General features: G+C 42.4%; 3 protein-coding genes across 5 annotated transcripts; 1 reads left to right on the top strand and 2 right to left on the bottom strand.

The window, feature by feature from the left end:
- Positions 1–543: 543 nt before the first annotated feature.
- On the bottom strand, positions 544–6418 carry golt1ba (golgi transport 1Ba). 3 transcript variants are annotated; one of them, XM_056275746.1, is made up of 5 exons: positions 6288–6418; positions 3894–3985; positions 3339–3517; positions 2917–2998; positions 544–1923 (listed from the first exon to the last, which is right to left on the bottom strand). In XM_056275746.1, exons 2-5 carry the CDS (start codon positions 3975–3977, stop codon positions 1885–1887), a joined length of 384 nt encoding a protein of 127 aa, XP_056131721.1. In that variant the 5' UTR covers positions 3978–3985; positions 6288–6418; the 3' UTR covers positions 544–1884. The 3 variants fall into 3 exon arrangements, with proteins under 3 accessions (XP_056131721.1, XP_056131722.1, XP_056131720.1); XM_056275747.1 differs by lacking the exon at positions 6288–6418 and adding an exon at positions 5096–5278; XM_056275745.1 differs by lacking the exon at positions 6288–6418 and adding an exon at positions 4484–4612.
- A 427-nt stretch (positions 6419–6845) lies between these two features.
- Positions 6846–24405, top strand: recql (RecQ helicase-like). Its single transcript, XM_056276981.1, has 16 exons — positions 6846–7095; positions 7592–7649; positions 8568–8795; positions 9908–10087; positions 10475–10581; positions 11058–11256; positions 13068–13234; positions 13537–13618; positions 14235–14383; positions 14534–14651; positions 15058–15196; positions 19908–19999; positions 20178–20394; positions 21051–21180; positions 23546–23693; positions 24278–24405. The coding sequence occupies exons 2-15, from the start codon at positions 7625–7627 to the stop codon at positions 23654–23656; spliced, it is 1944 nt and encodes a 647-aa protein (XP_056132956.1). The 5' UTR covers positions 6846–7095; positions 7592–7624; the 3' UTR covers positions 23657–23693; positions 24278–24405.
- Positions 16915–19087, bottom strand: LOC130110008 (uncharacterized). The gene is made up of 4 exons (XM_056276980.1): positions 18872–19087; positions 17898–18340; positions 17466–17782; positions 16915–17295 (listed from the first exon to the last, which is right to left on the bottom strand). The coding sequence occupies exons 1-4, from the start codon at positions 18953–18955 to the stop codon at positions 16994–16996; spliced, it is 1146 nt and encodes a 381-aa protein (XP_056132955.1). The 5' UTR covers positions 18956–19087; the 3' UTR covers positions 16915–16993.
- Positions 24406–25598: the final 1193 nt, after the last annotated feature.

Genomic DNA, 25598 nt, shown 5'->3' with positions numbered 1-25598 from the left:
AGCGCATATCTCTCTAAATATATATTACGTTAAACTGAATCTGGAGGAATGTGCAAATAAGGAGCAAATTGGGTGAAGACACTGTCTCTTTCATTCCATGTGCCATCTTATTTCTAACTCGCTGATGTGTTGTCTACCGGCTTGTTCGTTGGGGAACTTTCGTTACACAAATCCAAAATTCCCCAAGTCCCTACTTGCTTGGACTCAATAGGAGCAGGCTTATTGTGTCATTTTGTGTTCTTCTTCCGGGTTGTATTGACATGTTTGTGCCTCGCTCACTGACACATCTAACTGAATGGAAAGCAAGAAGCCTGAAAGTGTGAAGAATTTATATAATATCTTCCCTTAGCTCTAGAGTAGGGAAGGCTGGGGATTGTGTTATCTCTACGATAGTTCTACTAATGCAAGGACGTGGTGCAAAATATCCCAACAATGAAGAAAATTCTGAAGATGTCCTACAATATGAAATACAGACTGACGGTGCTAATGAATTCATGAATACATGAAGGAGTAATAAATGAACACGGACAACAAGAATAACACAATTCTAAGTATATTTACAAAAGTGTCATACAGCAAAACAGTCATCTCACATACAGCCATTCAATATTCTTTGCTCTGAAAGGTAAAACCAAACAATTTAAGAATCTGAATATGTTATCCCAATGATTTCTGACAATCCAAGGATTATCACAACTTTGGCAATGTAGAAAAAAAAGAAATACTGTAAGATTTGGGCCTGTTAATTCTTCAAACATGTTTTCCTATAGTAAACAAATCAGAAAACAAGGTGCCCACAGAAGCACTTTGAGGGATTGTCTTGGGATAAGGGTGAATTTTCTGGTTCAGAATCTGGTAATATTGTAGTATAAATGTCCTTTGGACACAAAACCACGCAGGTCAAAAATAAATCAGTCTCCCACTGGTTTCTCTGGAGCTCTGAATTTGACAACCAAACCGGTGTGAGTTCGTTTGTGTTCAAAACTACAGACCCCGGAGCGGTGGTGCCCAAACATGTGCCATCGAGGGCCAAGTGGATGAAGATTTTCAATCAAACTAAACACTTCACCTGCTGAACTCAATGACAGGTCCACTTTCTTACCCATTGGAGTTTGAAACCCTGCATAAACATGGCCCTTGATGATATGTGGTTGAGGGCCACTTTCCTGAACCATGGGAGTAACATATCTAAATTCCCAGATTAGATTGGTTCCCCACTTTAAAACCCATATGATGGGAAAGGTCAATCACTGTTGGCTAAAAATATATATAACAGACGTAACCCAAATAAGCCAGTCATACAAAGAAATAACAGTTAACAGCTGGAACACGGTAAAACTCCCACATCTGGTTCTCACATAACTGTGACCAGATAAAAGAAAAGCGACACACAGGAAATGCAAAGAGATAAACAACACTGGACTTGAAAGCTTTTTTTTTTTTAAAATAATATTAAAGCACAGGCACCATAATTTTACATTACGATAAGCACTCTGTCGACTTCTCTTCCATTCTGAGCAGTCACGAGTGTTTTTTTGTACATTCCCCGCAGTAAGAGAGCCATTTTGGGTGAAAAAGGTCCAGAGAGCAATTGGGTAGTCCTCCTTTTGTTTGTGCAAGTTGAAGTCAATGGTGGAGAGATCAACCACATCTGTAATATAGTCCACATTCCCTGGTAACTAGATCTCTTAGTCTCTTGCTGTACTGGGGTCAGGTGACCCTTTGATTGGCAGAGTGGACAAGTCAATCTTTTGCCTGCCAGAGGGTAAATAATCTTAAATTTATAGCCTTAACTGTGGAGAATCAGCCATTAACCAATGGGTGATTGTGTTGCGTAATAAACGTAGTGTATTGAAAAAGACGTCTCCAGATACAAAATCACCGTTATACCATGGTGTTGCTCTCGCCCACTTTGTCCACAAACTGAAAGGGAAGAGAAATCATGTTATGGTGTCATCCATTTGAATTTTAAGCCTCATTACATGTTATGCACAAAGGCAATCTGTCAAACAGACCTGTAAAGTATAAGTGAGAAAAAAGTGTTACACAGAATTGGTTAACCTTAAAAATGAATAATGAAAAGCATGCATTACATAAAGAAGGGTAACTAAATAAAACATGAAAAAATATTGAGGGAGTGAATTTACCTGCCCTTCATACAAACAGGATTCCTTACAATTTCTGTTCTTTGGTGAGATACTTATTTAAAAGACCAAATTAAAATGATCAATTTATCATGTGGTACACATGCTGACATGCAAGGGAAAATCGGCAGTGACTGACCAAGACTGATTGTCCTCAGAGCCTTACGAAGGCTTTAAAAAGACAGAGAGACATCCACCTCAGAAAAGAAGCCTTCCAAACAACACTGCACCAGCAGCCTGTTCATTAGCCACAGAGCTAACAAGGCCAAAGAACTTCCGGTTGGCTACTGCATAGCAAAACAATATGCATGTCTCGCCACTCAATAGATAGGACATTATCTAAGTGGCTACTGGTACTTATGCACCTCCAGACAGCCGCTGTTGGCGATCTTAAACATCTCAATGAGTAAAATGAATGCCATTAATATTTTAGTGCTTTTCGGGGAACTGTGATTCAGAAAGAGTAACAATGGAAAGCCTAATTTTGAGTTATATTACCACAGAAATGTTGAGATTTCTTCTTCGATGTTGTCTTTTGAATACACCCACTCATTGACTTTGTTCAAATTCAGTCTGCATCCTTATCTTGATACAAAGTAGCATAAAACTGGCTATCAATTAACATGATGGAATGAAGTTTCAATGGTATAAGGATCATTTTGCTTTCTCTAGTCTGGTTATGGTGTTTGCATGAGGTCGGTTCATTTGGAATACGAGCATGCCTAAATATAGCCACAGTAAACACTGTTGTTACAGCACTGACGATACTCACTCCACTGATGAAAGGCAGGTTTAGAATTGAACCAAGGACAGGTATTCTCCTGATGAAGCCTACTACCACGGGAAAGAACCCCCTGGATGGGATGAGCGTGAGGGACACAGAGAGGGACACAAAGTTTGAGGCGAGAGAGAGAGAGAAGGAAAGGGAAAGCAAAGAGGCAGACAGTGGAGGACAGAAAAAGAGAGAGGGACAGAGACAGACAGACATACAGCTGATACATTATCTGAAGTATGAAGTCAACTGAAATGTAGGAAAAGTACATGACAGGACTTTTTAGGGTAGAAAAATATGGGGGGCCTGAGTTTGAGTCTATCTACAGAACAAACTTTGTCAATGTGAAGTTCACAGACTTCAACCAAATCAACCAGTGCACCCTGGCAGTTTTTTCTGTCAGTGTTCTTTGTCTCTCTTACCTGAATAAGAGGAAAAAGCCATAGATTTCCAATACTACTCCAATGATAGGCCAGCCAATCAGCACCACAAACACTCCTCCAAGGAAGAAACTGGTGGCTTTCATCTTGTGCTTCTGGAAGAAGAAACGGAAGGTCCTCTCCAGTCCGATGACAAAGGCCAGCCCGGCCACAAAGAGGATCTACAGAGAGAGGGGGGGGGGAAAGCGAGAGAGAGAGGAATGGGGCTCAGTGTCATGGGGACTGTATTGCCACAAATTCTCACCATCCATCCATCCGTCCGTCATCCAAACTGCTTATCCTGCTGTCAGGGTCGCGGGGATGCTGGAGCCTATCCTAACAGTCATTGGGCGGCAGGCAGGGAGACACCCTGGACAGGCCGCCAGGCCATCACAGGGCTCAAATTCTCACCATTGTGTTTTATGTTATATAGATTGAGAAAGAGGGAGATGTTCAGGTAGCCAGAGAAATACAAGAAGAAGAGAGAGAGGGCAGAGATCGTGTGAAACTTTCCAAGTATCAGAGATAATGCCGGTGAAGTTGAGCTGTATCACTCACGTTTCCAATAGCCAGCAAGGCTTTGTCGAAAAACAGGATCATACCGAAGAAGAGGAAAAACACGCCGAAGCCTGTTAGTCCCATCCCAATTTCTGTAGGAGAAAGATACATATGCTGATTAGACAAACAAAAAAACCAACAACAAACGACGCCCCCCCAAAAAAACCAAACAAACAAACACACAACAACAACAAAAACAAAATAGTTGTATCAGAGACACATTGTTGCTTTGCTTACAGGAAAAGTCCAATAATGTTCTTAACAGCAAAACAATATCTGTGTGTCATTATTGTTCACCCCTCAGGGCTTGGTTGTTCAGCAGTTGTATTGTAGGGGAACTACACTGATAACGGGAAATATTTCTGTAGGTGAAATCATAGACGTGGCGATATAACTGGTCGATCTTGGTTCACAACGAGTGATAGTTGGCTCATTGGCTCACAATTACCATTATGAGCAAATCTGGGGTAATTTGCTTAGCATTTCAGGCTAGTTAGTTAGCTTAATGCTGCATTATCCGCTGAAGCCGGTTAGAGACATCTGTAACCGACAAACAATCTGCATATCACCTCAACTTAAAAGAGTCTTACTTTGGGAGTCCGATAAGGAAATCATTGTAGCTTTGAATCAAACAGCTGAGGATGACAGAGAATCAGAAAAAAATGAAGATATTATGAGTGGTTCCTCCAACAACTCCGGTGACAGCTGCCACTGCAGCAACGGCCACGTCTTCCGGAAACACGCCTTCTAGGGCTGACAACTTCCGGAACAAATTTGGGCTGCATTCAACATACCAACATTTGAGCGCCTGCAACCAGTTGTTTCACTTTCACATTTCGGTTTCAAGCTTATTAAAACGACACATATTCTATTATCATTCTATTTGTATTTTATATAAAGACAAAATAGGGTGGGGGACTATGCATCTACGTTAACAAATCTTGGTGTATGCGTAGCAGAGTGATGTTGTTAACGCTAGATTGTGGACTGAGTCATTAATTCTTTTAAAAAAAGAAGAATTAAAGATTCGTGATGTAGCAGAGTGATGTTATTACGCTAGATTGTGGACTGAGTCATTAATTCTTAAAAAAAATGAAATTAAAGACTCAGTCCACAATCTAGCGTAACAACATCACTCTGCTACGTATGGAATCCACTGTTACTGAGTTACTGCTCTGCAGATTACGTGTAGGCCTTTTCACCTGCCGAGGTTATTCACATCTTCGGTTATAGCCGCTGTCTACATACCCCCGGACGCTAACATTACAGTAGCATTGAAAGAACTGAATGCTGCTATTAGCACACTCCAAACAGCACATCCTGATGGTGCCTTTATTGTTGCTGTGGACTTCAACCGTTCCAATCTAAGGATGGTGCTCCCCAAATTACACCAGAATGTCTCCTGTGCCACGAGAAGTGACAGTAGATTGGACCATTTTTACACGAACATTGGCGAGGCTTTCAATGCCACTCCCCACAGGAGCGTGTCTATGTCCCTCAACCCTATTTCATTGAATTTACCTAAATTTAACCTAACCTACCTTAATCTGAGGCGAAGGCACCATCTGTGGGTAATTGCAATACGTTGGCACTTAGTAATTAGTTTCTGATTTAGAAATTTTCATTTGTGATCTGTATCATGATGATCATAACTGTTATTGCTACAGGTTTATGATATCTTGCAATACATCAAATTTTCCATACGTTTACGGATAATGTTGGGAATAAAGAGCTCACACAAGCCGATCAGTACAACAATCTAAGTAAATGTTAACTGCAGTTAGTTATATTTTTCAGTGAAATATAAAGCCATCAATGAGATTTTTTTTAAAGAAACTATCTGCCTACTAGGCAAGTGAACCTATACACATATATGCCTACTTATACAGACCTATAAAACAAATTAGAAAAAACTGAAACTGAAAAGCATGTCAGACGGTGAAGATTTTAGAACTGGAGTTAATTCAAATAATGTTATGCCTGCCAACTGTACATTAAAAACATTGTATACTACAGATAATATTAGCAGCATAAAATCAAGTCTTTGGAATCATCTTGAAATCCATTCATAAGATGCAATACAGCGATAGAATTGAAAAGTCACTCCCAGGCCAGTTTGGAAGCATTGTGTGTCCCTGTAAGAAGAGTCTCATTGTTACTCCTCAACGTTATGAGGAGCTCTGTCTCCCCTTCAGACCCCATAATGATATGAAAACAATCACAGCTATTAAAATGTTTCATCAAGCCCCTCAACATCAACACAGGCATAGCAAATGAATCGATGCAAATATAAAGTCTGTGGGTAACGTGAAATAAATAGGCTAGGATAGAGCTATAAAAGTTTTACTTTATGACAAATGAGTTGAATATATGAAAATATGTTTGTGTACTTACACCCGTATATTGTTTGCTCCGACGACATGATGGCATTGCAAAAAGTACCAACTGAAGAACTTTCCATGATGATCCATGATTTATGCTACCGCTGACGACTTGCTCTCTTTATACATAACTTTTAATTTTGCTAAGTCTTATCTGTTCTTATCTTTATTTACTTATTTTGTTTTGTATTTTATGTGTAAAACTGTCTGGAAGTGTGCTTCTTTTTTCTTTAAATTGTGTCAGTGTTTGCACTATGCTTTCATGTTGCACCAGAGAGACTAGCGTACAAGCCTTTTTGTTATACTGGAATATTCCAGTAAATTGAACTGAACTGGATTGAATTTACCTTGCTCAATTTATTCATCTTCTAGCTCGGTGGTAAGTAACCCGAGTTCTACTTACATTACTGCCACCTAACCGTGGCTGTATCTTGCACCAAACGCATAACTGCAATGCATTGTGGGTGACGTACACCACTGGAGTGACCGTCGCTGTAGACTTGCTCCCTCGGCTCTCCGAGGGTCGATCTCAACAAGTTCACTTCAGTTTTTCGGACGAATGGAACGACACTTATGATGGCGGCGGGGATCCCCCCCCCCCATAGGGCAAGCGTAAGTTAAACCACTATTGAAACGCGGCTATGGTGTTTCCCTAGACTTCCTCAGCTGCGGCGGATGTTACGGCAGTCAACCGGATTGGTTGCTGAGACGCCCAATAGCGGTTTCCCCCCCGGCGTGAACTGGTGAGCAACTCTTGTTAGCAACCGTCAAGCGGATTCAGTCACCAAGAGGCGTGATTTCAAACCGGAGGTTAACGAACGGTGAGAAAGCGACGGTATTTCACGCATTTATCTTAATAGTTATATATCTTATCATAGTCACACAAAGTGCAAGTAACGGTGTCTAGTTGCGCTTCTATTAGCACAATAGGGGGAAATAAAAAAGGATAGGAGGCTGCTAAAACTTCTGCCCTAAATATCCAATTTGCGTCTAACAAGCTGGCTAGCCCTCTTTTGCAGGAGACAGGTGCCCAGTCTCAGTTGTGAAATTATAATCGACTCAAGTTATTGTCTAAATTCTTGAAAACCGTTATTCTACAAAGCTGAAGCACAGAAAAGTGTTATCGCACGATGGAAGCTAACCACGGATAGGCACTTTTCAGAATACTTTATACTCTATTTTGCCTCACCTTATTTATAATGTATTATATCATGATGTACTATTTCCCCACATTTGTAACTACTTGGCATTGGGGTAGTTTGTGGCCTCGGCGACCGTGTTTATCATGTATTAAAAACTACTTTCACTTTCACCTAGAATCGTATCGACAAGTTGCCTTCACTGAGGAAAATGGACGGTGATGGCAACTGTAATGGTAAGTTTATCCCATAGATATGAAATCTCTCACGGCAAAATCCAAATAAAAACTTAGATGGAATAAACTAATATAAAGTTTGGCACTAGGTCATGATGACACTGTCGATTAGGTTTGTCTGCACGTTAGTAGAATCCAGATAAGCTCTGCTTAAATCTAAATAATGATATGGGGATGCCAGTGTTTTCGTTTGTGACTGGAAATTGGTCTCATGAGGGTAGACGTAAGGTATTGCTGTCTACTGCTGAGAGAGAGAGAGAGAGAGAGAGAGAGAGAGAGAGAGAGAGAGAGAGAGAGAATCATTTGTACCAGACCTGTGATCTGACTCCTATGGAGGTGTCAGACCTCACAGTCTCCTCCCTCCTCTGGGTATCACCGTAATTCCACTATACCTAAGAGGCCTGCTGATGATGTTCGACAATAAGGAACTAGCCGATATGTTTTTTGCATCACACCGATGACTTTGTTGTATGTGCCAGTTGTTAAATTGATTTAGATTTAATAAGTGAGATTTATTCATGCAGCTCTTTTCACAAGCCATTTACAAAGCAGCTTTACAGAGAAAAAAATGAAAGAGGAAAATATTAAAGTAGTGTCGCCCTAGTGGTTTGAAGTTGGCGTTCCATTCACATCTTTAGGCTACAATCTTAGCCAGAAAGGGCCAGTGTGGGTGAAGGTTTTTGTTCCAACCAAGCAATTACACACCTGTGTCTCCTAATCGAAGTTCCTCAGCAAAGACTACTGGTTGATTAGTGGTATCAGGTGTGTAACTGCTTGGTTTGGGACAAAAACCTTCACCCACACTGGCCCTTTCTGGATAAGATCGCCCACCCCTGCCTGTAAGGGAAACACTGAAAAGACTTTGAAAGGTTTTTGTTTACCTAGCTAAAAATGCTAATGATATTTTTCTATCCCCAGATGTGCAGGCAGAACTGCACTCGGTGGAGGCTGAGCTGGAGGTGGTGGAGCTCCAGATAGCAGAGCTCCTGGAAAAGCAGACTGAGCTAAACTCTCGCAAGAACGTACTGCTACGCAAGCTGGAGGATGCCTGTGATGCCTCTTCATCTTCTTCATTATCATCTTCAAAGGCATCTGGAGCCAATCCGGTGATGACCAAACAAGAGATGAAGCGCTATGACGGCTCTGGTACTGACGTACATTTTTATAGCACGGATGTTCATTTTATTTATGTTTCTTTATTTTACTGTCCTATATATAACAAAAGTATTGTTAATATGCGCCAGGGTGGAAAGCATGCACTATGTGGCCAAACATATTTGGACAACCCTTCTAATGAGTGGATTTGGCAATTTCAGCCACATCCATTGCTGGCCACATCCATTGCTGGTAGACGCATAAAATCAAGTATACAGCCAGGCATCTCCGTAGACAAACAGTGGCAGTAGAATGGGTGGTACCGAAGAGCTCAGTGACTGTCAACATGGCTGTGTCAACGGATACCATCTTTCCAACCAGTTGGTGAAATTTCTGTCCTGCTAGATCTGCCCTGGTCAACTGTAAGTCTGTTATTGTGACGTGGAAACATCTCTGAGCAACAACAGTTCAGCTGTGAAGCGGTAGGCCACATGAGCTCACAGAATGGGACTGCCGAGTGCTGAAGTGCGTAAAAATCGTCTGTCCTCAGTTGTAGCACTCACTACTGAATTCCAAACTTCATCTGGAAACAACGTCAGCACAAGAACTGTTCGTCAGGAGCTTCATGAAATGGGTTTCCAAGGCCGAGCTGCTACACACAAGCCTACGGTCATCATGCACAATGCAAAGTGTCAGCTAGGACGCTTGGCATTGCGCATAGTGAATGGATTTTGTTGAATATTGTTGATTACAGGAGGTTTGGAAAGTCAAAGTACAGAAATTCTGAGGTGTTGAAAACTTTGGACAACACTACAAATGCAAAATTGCAAAAAAATAAAGTAAATGTTTGGTTACAATTCACATAACAGAACATATTTATATAATGCTATTTTTGTAAATGATAACTACCAATGATAGTGATATGGCCTAGTAGACAGTAATATAACCCAACATCTATTCATTTACATCATATGGATCTCAAATCCAAATCTTTAAATGTAGCCAAGAAATTAAATTTAAGTAATAACAGTTAATTATAGTTTAATGAAAAAGAAGGTGACTTTTGGGAACTTTGGCTGTTACGGGTTGCATTCAGCTCTGTGTGCATGATGGACAATCTTATAATTTTGCTTTGAATTACTTTGGTCTCATACCTGCTGCAGATTTTCCATGGTCCAAGGAAGTGACACAACACCTGAAGGATTCTTTCCAGCTGTCTAAGTTCCGTCCGCTCCAGCTGAGGGCCATCAACCTGAGCATGGCAGGAAAGGATCTGTTCCTGGTTATGCCCACTGGGCGAGGGAAGAGTCTGTGCTACCAGCTGCCTGCAGCCTGCTCCCAGGGTACAGCAAGACAATATACATATTTGAATAATCCTTCGCATGTCTTCATTTTATACACCTTGTTTCTAGAGTGACTAAACTGGTAAGCTGTGTTCCCATATTGGTTGTGTGATGTGTGAATACCCCTTTATGCTCAATTTTCTAGTGAAGATGGTCAAAGTGTTGTTTTATCTAGTTTAATAACACACAGCTAGGGCCGAACACTCACACAGTTGGTTTCGACCCCATCTTTCATTGTTCATATATTAAAATACCTCTCTCATAGTTGATCGACTAATCGTGTTTGCCCTGAAAACACATACAAGCCTGTGAACCATCTTCTTCTCTGTACTGTGTGTGTGTGTGTGTGTGTGTGTGTGTGTGTGTGTGTGTGTGTGTTTTTGACAGGTTTTACTCTGGTTGTCACTCCCCTGGTGTCTCTAATGGAAGATCAGCTAATGTACCTGAAGTCTATCGACTTGCCAGCAGTCTCACTTAATGTGTCCTCCAGCAAGGTAGTGTGTGTGTGTGTGTGTGTGTGGGGGGGGGGGGTATGTATGACTTTTCTTTTAAACCGTTTTTTTCTTAGCATGAATGTTGTTTTTAAGCAGTTCCCTGTTATCTAATTCATACAATTATACACATTAACACCTGTGAGTTGTCTGATTCAATCATAATTTTCCATCGCTGACCTCTGAGCAGCTCTGTTGGAGCAGTTGAGGACTGAATACATTGCTGAAGAGTGTTATTAATTAACTTTTCCCTTATTAATTAACTTTTCCCTATCAGCTTTTCCATTCAGTACAGAGTTTTAAACTGACTGTCTTTTATACAATGTCTAGGTAAAAGTCCACTTTTTTTGGCTTTTGTCCATTTTTGTTTGTGGTTATTGCCTTGGGTTTTCTATATTTGTAGCTCTTGGAGTGTCAGCTGTCACCGCTAACAAATTTAACAAAACTGTATAATGTGAATTCATTTTGGGATGTCGTAGGAACACGTAAAGATGGTCATGGCCGGGATGACTGACCCAAAGGCTACTTTCAAACTACTCTATGTGACTCCAGAGAAGATAGCCAAGAGCAAGATGCTCATGTCTCGCCTGGAGAAGGCTTACAACGCAGATCGTCTTAGTCTCATCGCTGTGGACGAGGTGCACTGCTGCAGCCAGTGGGGCCACGATTTCAGACCTGGTGAGAAGTCGGTCTTGAAGGGAACAGTAGCCTCCGCCTTGAGTTGGGGGAGGGGGATTGTCTGGTGGGGATACTGATAGGTCATTGTTGTATACACTACCTGAAAGGCCCAGGATAAGATCCACTTTGTTACACCTAATAGTGTAAGTAGTAGTTGACACCTGAAGATTTTCGAAGGGTTCCTCTAGCTATGACCAGTCTTTGATAGAAATTATTACTTTTTTTTCCCCAGAAGTAGACAATATTTGAAAACTGTAGTTTTTAAAAGTAGAAATCGGCATCCGAGTGGCGTAGCAGTCTATTCCGTTGCCTACCAACATGGGGATTGCTGACTCAAATCCCGTGTTACCTTCGGCTTGGTCGGGTGTCCCTACAGGCACAATTGGCTGTGTCTGCAGGTAGGAAGCCGGATGTGGGTATGTGTCCTGGTCGCTGCACTAGTGCCTCCTCTGGTCGGTCGGGGCACCTGTTTGGAGGGGTGGGGGAACTGGGGGGAATAGTGTGATCCTCCCACGCGCTACGTCCCCCTGGCTTAACTCCTCACTGTCTGGTGAAAAGAAACGGCTGGTGACGCCACATTTATCGGAGGAGACGTGGTAGTCTGCAGCAGTCCCTGGATCCACAAAGGGGGTGGAGCAGCACCCAGGATGGCTCGGAAGAGTGGGGTAATTGGCCGGATGCAATTGGGAAGAAAAATAGAGAGAGAGAAAAAAAAAAACTTAATATATGGTATCGGGTCATCCTCTGTGTGGAGTTTGCATGTTCTCCCTGTGTCTGCGTGGGTTTCCTCCGGGGGCTCCGGTTTCCTCCCACAGTCCAAAGACAAGTAAGTCAGGTGAATTGGTTATACTAAATTGTCCCTAGGTATGAATATATGTTTGTGTGTGTGTGTGTGTGTGTGTGTGTGTGTGTGTGTGTGTGTGTGTGTGTGTGTGTGCGTGTGCGTGTGCGTGCGTGCGTGTGTGTGTGTGTGTCAGCCCTGTGATGGCCTGGCGGCCTGTCCAGGGTGTCTCCCTGTCTGCTGCCCAATGACTGCTGGGATAGGCTCCAGCGTCCCGCGACCCCGAGAGCAGGATAAGTGGTTTGGATAATGGATGGATGAATGGATGAATATACAAGACCTGGTGTGTCGCAGTGAACCATTTTTCTGCCATGGATTTTTATTGATGTCACTATAGTGTCACAACTTTTATTTTTACTATACTGTTTTATTAAGGTGTCACTTTTTAACTTGGATTCTTTAGCTGAAAAAAAAACCGATTTTCTACAGTTTTTTGACATAAAAATGTCCCTTAGGTTTATAGCTGAAAATGTCAAGAGCTGTTTCTACGGGTGTCCGGGTAGCATAGCGGTCTATTCCGTTGCCTGCCAAAACGGGGATCCTGGTTCGAATCCCGTGTTGCCTCCGGCTTGGTCGGGCGTCCCTATTGATACAATTGGCCGTGTCTGCGGGTGGGAAGCCGGATGTGGGTGTGTGTCCTGGTCGCTGCACTAGCGCCTCCTCTGGTCGGTCGGGGCGCCTGTTTGGAGGGGAGGGGGAACTGGGGGGAATAGCATGATCCTCCCACGTGCTACGTCCCCTGGCGAAACTCCTGACCGTCAGGTGAAAAGAAGCAGCTGGCGACTCCACATGTATTGGAGGAGGCATGTGGTAGTCTGCAGCCCTCCCCAGATCGACGCTGGGGGTGGAGCAGTGACCGGGAAGGCTTGGAAGAGTGGGGTAATTGGCCGGATATAATTGGGGAGAAAAGGGGGGGTGACTGTTTCTACAGTAGTTCTTGACGATGTTTCCTTCCCTTTTTCCTCTTCAGACTATAAACTGCTGGGCATCCTGAAGAGGCAGTTCCCCAAGGTCCCTTTGCTCGGGCTGACGGCTACAGCAACTAGCAGTGTTTTAAAGGACTGTCAGAAGATCCTCTGTGTGCCTCAGCCAATCACACTCACCTCCTCCTTCAACCGAACCAACCTTTACTACGAGGTGGCTGCTATGGCAACTGCACCCTTGCACCATACACATCTGTCTCTCACCTGTTTGATATGCTCGCGTATGCACACACACACACAGATACATACACGCACAAACCTTTCTCTTTCTTACTCACACACATACATACATACATGCACCTGCTGAGCACTCACCCACCTTTGTTCTGACCTTTTTAAAAATCGCATGTCATTTTGTTTGTTGTTTCATAACAGCATCCTGCACATCATCTTGCTCCAGTGTTTTCTTATTTTGCACGCACTATATGATTTTGCAAAACGCTGTTTATTTCGTAGGTACGTATCAAAGATGCCAATAGTGACGTGTTGTTAAGTGACATTGCTTCACTAATCAAGAACAAATACAAGGACCAGTCAGGTAATGGGGCAAGCATTATCACTTAAGTCTCAAGAGAACAGATTTGAAGCTTTAATCCTGAAGATTTACATTGAGCACATGACCTTTTGGATACTTTTCTGTAGCCGGCTCTTTTAAAGCCATGGCTAAGTATCCAGACTGGAAACACTTTTGTAGCTTCTCATGTTAATGGTTACTTTCCGATAGGACATAACCAGGAAAATGGTGCAGCACATGTCAATATTACATCTCCACCATAGAAGCCAAATGTGGACGAATAAGCCAGTAAACGGCAAACTTGAGAAGCAAATTCAAGAGCTTATTGAAAACCTTCACAAACAGAAACTACAGCATCAGTAGCTAAAACTCGGGTTCAGTCAGGGTTTTTTTTTTTTTGGGTTTGGTGGAGAAGACACAACATCAGTGCAGTCACCATGGTGATTCTGTTACATCTCAAATGAATATCTGGGATGTAGATTGGTCAAACAGCAATGTAGTTACCAATACCAAATTAAAAAAAAAACATCTTCAGGATTTTAGTTTTAATTTTGTTTCCAAATGTCCACATTTAAATTTTGGAGTTTTACAGGTCTGATAGTTTTGTACAGACTCCTCTCAAAACCTTTTTTTTTTGTAGGGATCGTGTATGTGTTCTCCCAGAAGGACTCTGAGGTAGTGTCATTGGACCTCCAGAAGAGAGGCATCCAGGCATACCCGTACCATGGCAACATGAACCCTGAAGAGAAGTCCCAGATTCACCGCAAATGGGCCACCAACAAAATCCAGGTACTGCAGGAAATGAATGCTCGCTAGGTTGTTTTTTTTTTATCAAGGGTTTATACCAATTGCAGTCTCGTGATGCATGTTCAATTATCATATCGCAATAAATATGTTAATATCTGCCTCCTGTGTCTCCGCTGGTGTGTGGTAATCTAGGTGGTGGTAGCCACAGTGGCGTTTGGCATGGGCATTGACAAGACCGATGTCAGGTTTGTCATCCACCACACCATCAGCAAGTCCATCGAGAACTACTACCAGGAAAGTGGGCGGGCAGGTAGACGGGCACTTCTACCTTGAACTGATACTAAAGACAATGTGCTGTGAACCCTCATTTCTACTGTGTTTTAATTATAATCCACTCATGGACAGGGATACTCTGACAGTACAATTTAGTAATTTGCTGTATTGGTCCCAGATAAATATTCCAGTAATAAACAGTAGTGGCCTGTGTAGTACTGTACTATTGTACTGCACTGTTGATTGCTGTGCTCTCAGCTACATTTAAGGGAGTAGGCAATACTGGGCTGTTTTCTATACCATCTCTAATGTATCATTAAAGTGATCTGCTGAAAGGGGGACACACTATCTGCCAAATTGATATCTATTGCTCTCTTTACACACACACACACACACACACACACACACACACACACACACACACACACTTTTGCTGTTTCCAGGTAGAGATGACCATCCAGCTGACTGCATTGTCTACTTTGGCTTCGCTGACATCTTCAGGGTCAGTACCATGGTTGTGATGGAGAATGTGGGCCAGCAGAAGCTGCAGCAGATGGTTGACTACTGCCAAAATGTCGACAGGTATCCCCCTTCTACACACACAATCAGTCTGGATGTGTTGGGGATTAATTGTTTCCATCAATATAGGTATTAATTAATGTGAATTTTGAAGCGCCAAAAAAGCTGAATGGAACAAACCCTTAAATATCACAAAAAAAGTGTTTATAACTGCGTAAAGTGTAGAAGCTGACATATTGATGAATAGATTACTCTTTTGCCGGCAGCCATACCAACATGTACCCCGGTACTGCCAAATGACATTAGCTAAGCAGGTATGGGCTTGGCTAGTATTTGGATGGGAGACCGCCCGGTAAAACTGTGTTGCTGCTGGAAGCGGTGTTGATGGGGCAGTCTTCACTCTATTCCTAATACAAACAACAGCAACAACAAAAATCCCAATGCCCCAGTGCAGTGATGGGGACACCGTGCTGTAGGAGATGCTGTCCTTTGGATGAGATGTTAAACTGAGGTCCTGACTCACTGTGGTCATTAAAGATCCCACGGCACTTATTGCAAAGAGTAGGTGTCCTGGAAAAATTCCCAGCCTGGCTCTCTCCATCTGGCCACCTAATCATCCCTCATGTAATTGGCTCAATGATTACTCCGTCTACCTCAAGCTGATGTGTGGTGAGTGTTCTGGTGCAAAATGGCTGCCGTGCATCCCCCAGGTGGTGCTACACATTGGCAGAGGTGGAAAAAGTACAAAAATATTGTACTCAAGTAAAAGTACCAATACTTTGATGAAATATTACTCAAGTAGAAGTAAAAGTACTCATCTGAAAATGTACTCAAGTAAAAGTAAAAAGTAGTTCATTTGAAATGTACTTTAAGTAAAAGTTACTTAGTTACTTTCTTTGTGTGGGGTGTGAGGGTAGTAAAAATAGGACAAGGGGTCAGAAATCCATAACTATTTTGTTTTAAATTAAAGAACAAGTGTAACAAATGTAAGCGCAATAACAATAACTTCACAACAACTGAACTTCTTGTTCAGTTTAAGTAGCATCTTCAAGTTAGTTGAGCTCATCCATTTAGTGGTACAACATTAAACATGCTTACTCTCACGTTTTCTCTCTCTCACGCTCTCTCTCACATGCACACACTCTCCCTCTCTCTCCCTCTCACCCTCTCTCTCTCTCACACACACACAGGTAAAAAGTACAAAGTAATGCCCACATGATGACGCTCATAAGTGTTGCTACAAAGTCAAACTGACGTAAAGGAGCAGCAATATTCCAGAGGAGACATGCTTGTGTGTGTGTGTGTGTGTGTGTGTTTGTTAACCGTCAAAGAATGAGAATGTGGTAATGCCATCTCCACAGCTGCAAGAGCGCTATAGAGGGCATGTGTGTGTAAGTGCGATAACAACAAAGAATACCTACACAAATGTAAGTGTAATTACAACAACATACATGTCAACACCAACAGCAACAGCTGTTATACTGCAAATCAAGGCCGCTAGTTTTGTGACACCCTGAATCACCTGTAACCTAGTCTACAAACTTCTTGTTCAGTTTAAGCAGCTGCTGATTTTCAAAGTTAATTGAGCTCATCCATTTAGTGGTAAAAACATTAAACAGGCTTGTGCACGCCTACTTTCTCTCTCTGTCTCTCTCTCTCAGAGAGGTACAAACTACAAAGTAATGTCCACATGATGATGCTCACAAGTGTTACAAAATTAAAGGAACTAACATAAAAGAGCAGCAATATTCCAGAGAGGAATATTGCAAATCAAGGCCACTAGTTTTGTGACACCCTAAATCACCTATAACCTAGTCTACAAACTTCTTGTTCAGTTTAAGCAGCAGCTGATTTTCAAAGTTAGTTGAGCTCATCCTTGCTCGCTTTGCAGTGAACAGTAATCCAGCACAACTGAAAAGCCGCTCGCAGGCAGCTGAAGCAGGCAGGCCAGTGTTGAGTTTCAGAGAGAGTTTTTTTAAATTTGGAAAGGAGTTTAGCAGATCCATATCGTTTGGGATACAGGCTAGGTACCCTTCCAACTCCCCTGTACCTTCTGGACTTTATTGAGGAGAAGAAATCATCTTCATCTGAGGAATGTTGTCCAACTTGCTCCACTTCTACCTCTGCCATCTGGTCAAGGTGTTGTCTGACATAAGCCAGACCTGTCGAGTGACAAACAACACATTTCTGACAATTAAGACTTGATTAATTTACCAATAGTGCACCATAATGCATAATGCCTTATAGCACTGACCGCATTGTATTGAGTATAAAACAAAGTAGATCTCCAATAAACTGTTGAAAAGCAGTTTATTATAAGATGCAATCATACCTGTTTCTATGACATCAGGCCTCTCTGTCCAGGTGGTCTTGAACTTCGGTAGAAGTATTGCTGCCGCAATCAGTTCTGGGTCCATCATCATCACACCAAAACGCTTTTGGACACCATCCTGAATGGCTTTGATGAGTGGTAGACACATCTTGGATGAGGTCTCCTGCCTTTTGAGTTTTGCTTGTAGCTGACATATCACTGGAAGAAGCCACCCTAAGTGTGTGTTGGTCTCTGACTGAAGTATGTTCAAGGCCTTTACCAGAGGTTTCATCACCGAGCAGTAATCAGTCAGGAAAGCAATTTCTGCTTGAGTCAGCCTGGCATAAATAGAATACAAACAATTGTTAGGAAATCAAGCAGGAAAAGTTAAGTTTCAAGTATGTAAACACACATTCACACTTTCATACTGTTGAAGTGCAAATTAAAACTTACGTTTTCAATTTGAATTCTTCACAAATATTCCTGATTGCCTCCTCCCCTTTCTCTTGTATGATCCGTATGATTCTCTCCACAGCCATGAATGTTGAATTCCACCGCGTTTGATTTGGTCGGATGAGCTGGAGTCGGCAATGATCTTCCACAACTTCTGCTGCCATGTATGAACGACCTGTATTGTTCCACATGGCTTGACATTTCCCAAAGGCTGCACGTGATAGTCTCTTGTATGTGTCCATCTTCTTTTCTGCTATCTCAGCATCTGTTATGGCAACTAAGTTGAGAAGATGGCATGCACACCTTTGGTGTGTAGGAAGTTGGTACTCCAGGCCATTATCTTGCTCCAGGATGCTGAATGTGTCCAGGTAGTTGGCTGTGGGCTCATCATCAATTGAATCTCTGTCCGACTCAGCATCTGATTCTGCATCCTCAGACTGGCTCTGTTCTCCGAAGACACTAAAAGCTTTAACGAAGTTTGAGCCACTATCTGTTGTGGTTCTCACCACTTTGCCCCTAATTCTATACTGACAGTGTATGTCGTCAAGTGCCCCTGCAAGGACATCAAAGGTGTGGGACCCTCTTAACCAAGGCTAATTTCCCCGAGTCCACTCAAGACTACTAGCAACTAACAGCTAGCCTTTACACACTCAAGTACCAGGGGCTAGCTGTTATGCAAATTTAGCCAATGTTCTAAAGACTTAAACAGACTGCAAATATACATTACGCGTTTTGTATCTGTTTGAAGTACGATAAACATGCGGATTGTCGGCTGGAGCGAGTTCATTTGGTACTTAATGATGTGTCACGTTTGATTATGTTAGCATAGCAGCTAATTAGAATGTGCTGGCTAGCTGTGGGTTTCTTCTACTGTCAATGGTTGCAGGTGCTAGCATAAAAATGCCCACGAAATGGGGTGAGCCTGGGTTGGCTATATTAAATAAAACTACTAATGAGACAGCAGAAATACTTACCAAAACATGCTTCTGCAGATTTGAAGTGGAGTTGTTGAAAGCAGACAGGTACTTCACTGCTGGGAGGCACATCTTGCACTGCATGATGATGCTGTTACCTTTCCTACGCTTGAACAAAAAGAAATCTTCCAAATGTGGCCAAGGATTTTTTTCTGCATCTAGTTCTACAGACTTCGATGTTTCAGCTTGAGCTTCATCTATTATTTCTAGGTCCGGGTCTTCTGGACCGCTGGCCGCTGGCCGTGCCTGCTTTGTCGACCTCCATTCTAGCACTACAAACTTCGCGCCCACTAACCTAGCTTGTCCACACGTGCCCTCTATGTTCACGCACCAGTGCTAATCACATCATCATTTGTCACTGTTGGTTCTGGCCATTGGTTTACTGTCTATGGTGCTGGCGTGAATTTTTCCCCTGTAGGTTGAATTGTTATTTTTACTCAGTAACGGATAGGATTTATAAAGTAACTAAGTACAATACTTGAGTCAAAACGTACTCAAGTAAAATACAAAATACCGATTTTAAATTGTACTTAAAAAATACAAAATACACAAAAAAAGTATTCAATACAGTAACTTGAGTAAATGTATTTCGTTACTTTCCACCTCTGCACATTGGTGGTGGTTGAGATGAGTTTACCCGCTTCAATGTGAAGTACTTGTGGTGTCTAGATAAAATGCTATATATATTTAATCCATTATTATTATTATTATTATTATTATTATTATTATTATTATTATTATTAATTTTTACTATTAAGAGTGTCGGTAACAGGATTTTTTTTCTCCAGTGGCAAGTAATGCTTGTAACCCTTCTCAGTTTTTCTCTTAAATGTCTTTGCCGTCATAGTCCTGCACACTTGGAGGTTGTTTAATCACTTAAAGCCAGTTAATGGATAGGCATCTGATTTGTGTTTCTGTGTTTTTTGATTTTCTCAGTAGTTTGCTCAAACTCACGTAACATAGGATGGAAACAGGGCTTGGGGGGCAGTAGTGTAAAAGACTGCATGATTTTTCTTCCTACTGTTGCTTTTTGAAGGTGTCGGCGGTCGCTGATGGCTGTTCACTTTGACGAGGTCTGGGACGATGAGGGATGTAACCAGATGTGTGACACCTGCCGCCATGAAAATGGTACATGCTCTTTGCGTGTATGTTTTGATTAAGGATATGCTAGTTTTAATGACCACAAAACAGGTGTGTGGTGCATCAGTCATATTCAGAGGAAACTATTGTTATTCCGTGTGTGTATAATTTTGTAATTATTTGAGCTTAATCTGTTGCCTGCCCCCCCCCCCCCCCACACACACAGACTACGTCACCGTAGACATTAGCCAGCATGCGCGGGAGGTGGTGCAGATCCTGGAGCTGGCAGCATCCATGGATGAGAAGCTGACCCCTCTGAAGGTGATGGATGCCTGGATGGGGAAGGGCCCCGCCAAGCACAAGAAGAACATCCGGACCACCACCCTGTCCCGACTAGAGGCTGAAGCCGTCATTGTCCGTCTACTGCTGCAGGGATATTTCAGGTACCATTGTCCAGCTAACTCAGTTAAGATCCTCTTGGAAATTACCAGGAAATTATTTGAAGGTGAAAGACTTGATTGTTGTTAATGGTAGAGTCAGTACTTTCTTTTTTAGTCAACGTTTCAATAGACTTGGCCATTGAGCCTGCTTGATTGATATTAGAAACCTGTATATTGAAAAGTTGTTAAAGAAAATGTTAACCTTTTTTAAAAAATCAAATTAAGTGCATCCTCAATTGTAATTTTCTTATGTAAATTGTTGATTGTTATTTTTTCACTATTTTGTCTTGATGGTGCTCTTATTCAGGGGAAAAAAGATTTCTAATCTCAATGGAAGTATCTGTTTTACAGTCCTGAAAATTTACATGCAAACAAATGTCCTTCATAGCTAGGATGTTTGAGATGATGGCTTATCCACAAATATCCAAATCATGAATGACAAAATGAGCCACGGGTGGGAAAATACAGCGCATTGCCTTTTATGTCTTTACCATAGCAGCCAGATGCAGAAGAAAAACAAAGGTTACAGCAGATTTGTTTCAATTTGTTAATGATAATTGTGAATAACAGCATCCATTAAAACTCCTAATATGTAATGGAACACACAATATCCTTTTTCTTTAATGCCTTTTCTGTTTGATTCTCCCTCCTGGTCTCAGTGAGGATTTTAGCTTCACGCCGTACACCACCTACTTCTATCTGAAATTGGGCCGCAAAGCGCCGTTGCTGAAGAACCAAACTCATACAATCATCATGAAGATGAAGAAGACGGGTGCATGTGCCAATGTGGTGAGGAACACTTTCTCTTTCTCTCTCTCTCTCTCTTTCTCTCACATGCGTGATAGTGACAGGAGCTCCTTACTGTGGTCAATTTCAAACATCAGCAGACATCACTGGGGCGTCTGGGTAGCATAGCAGTCTATTCCGTTGCCTACCAACACGGAGATTGCCGGTTCGAATCCCCTGTGTTACCTCTGGCTTGGTCAGGTGTCCCTACAGACACAATTGGCCGTGTCTATGGGTGGGAAGCTGGATGTGGGTATGTGTTGTGTTCGCTGCGCTAGCACCTCCTCTGGTCGGTCGGGGTACCTGTTCAGGGGGGAGGGGGAACTGGGGGGGAATCGTGATCCTTCCACGTGCTACGTCCCCCTGGCGAAACTCCTCACTGTCAGGTGAAAAGAAGTGGCTGGCGACTCCACATGTATCGGAAGAGACATGTGGTAGTCTGCAGCCCTCCCTGGCTTGGCAGCGGGGGTGGAACAGCAACTGGGACAGCTCGGAAGAGTGGAGTAATTGGCCGGGTACAATTGGGGAGAAAAAGGGGGGAAAATCCACCCCCCCAAAAAAAACCATCAGCAGACAGATGACCCTTGTCATTATTCTTCATACTGAAACAATTTACCCACTCTTTCTGATATGGGGGGGGGGGGGGGGGGTTGGTTTTCTCCAGTCTTGTAGTGTAAATGAAAAATAAATGCTAATAGAAATATCAAGAGGATATCTCGGCACTTATTGAGGCAAATGATCATCCCACACATGACATTATCAGGGTAAGGAAAGGCTAAAAATCCTTTGCAGAATAATTTTTAGACTAAAATTTGTTTGGCATGTGCAACCATTGGCAAATTGATATGGTCACGTGACCATTTTCCCGCTAGATGCCCCTCCCCCCGTATTTCTTGTGTGCTCATGATTCGGTATATTGAAATATGAAGTGAATTTCTCCCTGTGCATTCTTTTCTATTTGTGTATTTGTTTACCTTTCGACCAGTTTCTCTTCCCTAATGTGACTGTCATTACTCCACGTAACTTTCAGTTGTCTTTACACATTCTCTTAAATGTCCCAAACACATGGAGGTAAGTCAAAATCCTGTTTGCAGTAGACTGTCCTCTCAGTTCCGGTGGTTTAAACATCATCGTGTCTATTTTCACTCCACATGGCTCATTGTATTTGTGCCTTTCTTTCCCCAATGACCTTTGGTGATTAATGTGATAATCAATGTGAAGGATGTACATTTAGATTTTTTGTATCTCTTTGTAATAATCTCTCACTGTCACCACCACCACCTCTGATAATGATCCTTAGTACCCTAACCTTCTATGAAATAGATTCAATCACTGCAACCCATGTAGATTTACATGTATAAAAACAAAATTTTTGTTTTTTGTTTTTTTACAAAGTAATAATCACATCCACCTTGTTAAATTTCCTTCATCGTACGTCCCTAATGACCTCTTCCTTTTTAAAAACTTCGTCACTCATATTTGGGTGTGGACTGAATCTGTGATCCCATATGGACCTGATCTGCTGATCCCATCGGTGCTCAACAGTTATCTTCTTTTCAGTAGCTGAAAGCATTCGTTGACATGTACCCTGATCTCTTGTCTTTGTTTCCACCAGGTAATTGTCACGTCATGGGCGAAAATCTCATTAGATTATCCTTTCAGTTCACCAAAAAAACTGCTTGTTAGAGATGTCCCTGAGCTTCTGTTGGTACCTGTTTTCTTAGCATACAGCTCCTGGTCCGCATTTGGTTTTCATTAGGGAGCTTAGCAATTCTAATAAACTGCCCGGTGGTAGAGGCCAAACAGCAGCCCATGATATTAAATGTCAAAAAATATGGGAAAAAATGCTTGCAGTTTTGCAGTTGCAGTGAAAAAAACAAAAACCAGGGTCATGGATATCCTGGCATTCAATTTATATTCCAGACTGAAAATGGTGTGATTTTGATCGTATAGAGGCAGTCATGAAATATTACCTTGTTTTGCTAATCCAACACTGGTTAAGTAATCTCGGTTCCTAAACGATTTGTGGTTAGTAATGAAGACATGCTGGCGACGTTAGAAGGGTTATTTGTTCAGACCAGTTTGAAACTGGACGATAAAAGAAATAGACAAGGTTCTTTAAAAAATACGCAGAGTAGTCAGTGAGTTTTTGCAGTCCAGGTACATGATGTGAACATAAGGAGGTCTCGCGGATTAGTGGTCTCGCCAACGGTAATTGATTGATAGAACCTGTTGTCTGTACTTGTCCAAGTCTCCGTCTCCTATGTTCCCTCTGCTTAGTACCTCATATGCCTCCTCCACTCCATGCACGTCTGACCTTCCCCTACTTTACCGTCTCAGGTAAAACACTGTTGTTAATGACCTACAGGTAAAAGTCTCTGGTGTGAGTGGCAAGGGCAAATCCAAAGAGGGAAAAAGAGCCGTTGAAAGAGCTGGAGACACCCCTGTCACCAAGAAAGCCAAGACAGACCGCTCTTAGCTTGCCCCAAGTCCACCCAGAAGACAGGATTGACAAAGTACAGTCCCCCGATTCTCTGTCCCATTCACTACTGCATCTGGTGGCATGGTTATTATCTGGGCATTTGCTTAATGATGTCATAACTTGGATTGGCCCCATATCTGATAAATCGAGCTGAAACGAAACCCATCGCGGATACGTATTCTTTACAAATGCATTTATTTTGTGGTGCATGATGTCATTTAATCCTTCCTAACCACTGCTTTTTATGAACATGGTTTATAGTTTCTGGTCCCATATTCCATTTGCAATACTCATACTAGGCTGCATGCTTTCATTAATGCTGCACCACAATAACTGGCTTCACTAACATGGCTCCTCTGTCAGTCCCCTCAAATATATAGAAGGGTTGACCACGTCGTAAAATACTCTTATTGCCTGCTGTTTATTTCTGACTGTTTGCTGAATATTTTACAAGCGCATCTAAATCTACTCAGACTCTAATGGTTAGATTTTTGACAAAGTGTAATGGCTCTTTGTATGTGCATGAGTTTTGGTAATTATATTTTGATGTTTGAATGCAGCACTTTGCAGCCCTGTCTTGTTGCTGACACTTTTCTTTTCGGGGGGGGGGGGTTGCAGAGGGACACATCAGCAGTTGAATCTGAAGAGGAAGAGGTCAATATGATTGACCACGTTGCCACCACCAACAGCAGTCCTCTACCACCCAAACACAAACTAATCAAGGAACAGAGAAACCTGGCCAGGAAACAAGACCCAAAGTCAGTCGAACAGACCGAGAAACAGTCTGAAAAAACTAAGGAGAGATGGACAGATGGACAGATGGAGATAAAAAAGGAGGATGAGGAAGGGTATGAAAAGGAGAGCGGAAGACCTCTCCCGTTCCAACATCCCATGGAGGTGGATGTTGAGATTGTCATAGAAAATGGCCTTTGTGGGGCCGAAAACGCAAAACCACCTCCAGTTAAACCCAGCTCCAAACGACAATCCACCACCCCGCAAAGACGGAAGAGGAAACCCCGCGCTAATGTTGTGGCTGCAGACGTCTCTGCGTCACCCTCAGTCGGCACAGATGCCAACTCCGACCACCAGAGGCCCCCGTTGGTCAGCGCTCCGTCCCAGGCCTCGGTTATCTCCGTAACCGCAGCAGAGGAGCTGCGTGACCTGAGGAACTACTACAGCAAGCAGCTCCGAAGAATAAACCACATCTCCCACGAGCATTTGGGGCAGGACCAGGAACCTGGGGTGCTGGCGTGTATCAGGGAACCGCTGAGGAGCCTCCGTCTGCTGCGTAGGGGGACCATTGCCCAGACAGCACGAAGCCTGTGGACACGGGTCAGTGGCAGGAAGAAGTTGGTCCACAGGTGATGGTGGTGTCTCAATATACTAAATTCAGTCCGAGGGCATCAGCCCTGTAATACACACCCTGCATGGGTACACTGTAGTTGCAGTTGGACTGCAAATGCATTTAATTGAAGTAATAGAGTTTGAGAAAGCACTTTTATCTGTTGTGTAGAAGCTGTAATGCGTTTATGGGGGGGAAAATCTCATTCAATTGTCATCGCTGACTGTACCGTGTCTCTCGAGTGCTGTGTCGACTACTGTGTAAAATGTTTAAAAAAAAAACCGAATAGTGTCAGTATCTTTACATACCGGGTGTGTTAAGTTTACCTGATTTTTTTTTTTCACACATCCGTGACCTTATTCAGATTTTGTAACCTGAGCTTCTCTATATGGATTTGTTGTTAACCTTGGCAAATCCACATCTATATGTGCCAATTTTTTTTTGCAGGCATGTACACATAAAATCTACAGGAGTCTGGAGGACACAGTTTGTAATAAAATAAGTTGAGGCGAAAGTTGTAAAAATGCAAACCTCTTAATTTGTTTAATAGAGAATGTGTAGAGCTTTACATAGTTGTACTCTGTTGAAGTTAAAATT

Source organism: Lampris incognitus, chromosome 3, assembly GCF_029633865.1.
Source record: "Lampris incognitus isolate fLamInc1 chromosome 3, fLamInc1.hap2, whole genome shotgun sequence".
NCBI classification, from domain to species: domain Eukaryota; kingdom Metazoa; phylum Chordata; class Actinopteri; order Lampriformes; family Lampridae; genus Lampris; species Lampris incognitus.
The sequence above is the reverse complement of the archived record's forward strand: the minus strand, read 5'-3'. Positions and strand labels throughout refer to the sequence as shown.

Excerpts from the sequence above, each read along its gene's own strand:
- LOC130110008 (XM_056276980.1), bottom strand. The coding sequence starts at position 18,955 with ATGCAGTGCAAGATGTGCCTCCCAGCAGTGAAGTACCTGTCTGCTTTC. Across the intron at positions 18,341-18,871 it reads ATCTGCAGAAGCATGTTTTG|AGCCAGTCTGAGGATGCAGA; the intron begins GTAAGTATTTCT and ends TTCGGAGAACAG. Across the intron at positions 17,783-17,897 it reads GAAGAATTCAAATTGAAAAC|GCTGACTCAAGCAGAAATTG; the intron begins GTAAGTTTTAAT and ends TATTTATGCCAG.
- golt1ba (XM_056275745.1), bottom strand. The coding sequence starts at position 4,508 with ATGATTTCCTTATCGGACTCCCAAA. Across the intron at positions 3,986-4,483 it reads TTCCTTATCGGACTCCCAAA|AAATTGGGATGGGACTAACA; the intron begins GTAAGACTCTTT and ends TTTCTCCTACAG. Across the intron at positions 3,518-3,893 it reads CCTTGCTGGCTATTGGAAAC|ATCCTCTTTGTGGCCGGGCT; the intron begins GTGAGTGATACA and ends CTCTCTCTGTAG.
- recql (XM_056276981.1), top strand. The coding sequence starts at position 7,625 with ATGGACGGTGATGGCAACTGTAATG. Across the intron at positions 20,000-20,177 it reads CACCTGCCGCCATGAAAATG|ACTACGTCACCGTAGACATT; the intron begins GTACATGCTCTT and ends CCACACACACAG. Across the intron at positions 20,395-21,050 it reads CTGCTGCAGGGATATTTCAG|TGAGGATTTTAGCTTCACGC; the intron begins GTACCATTGTCC and ends TCCTGGTCTCAG.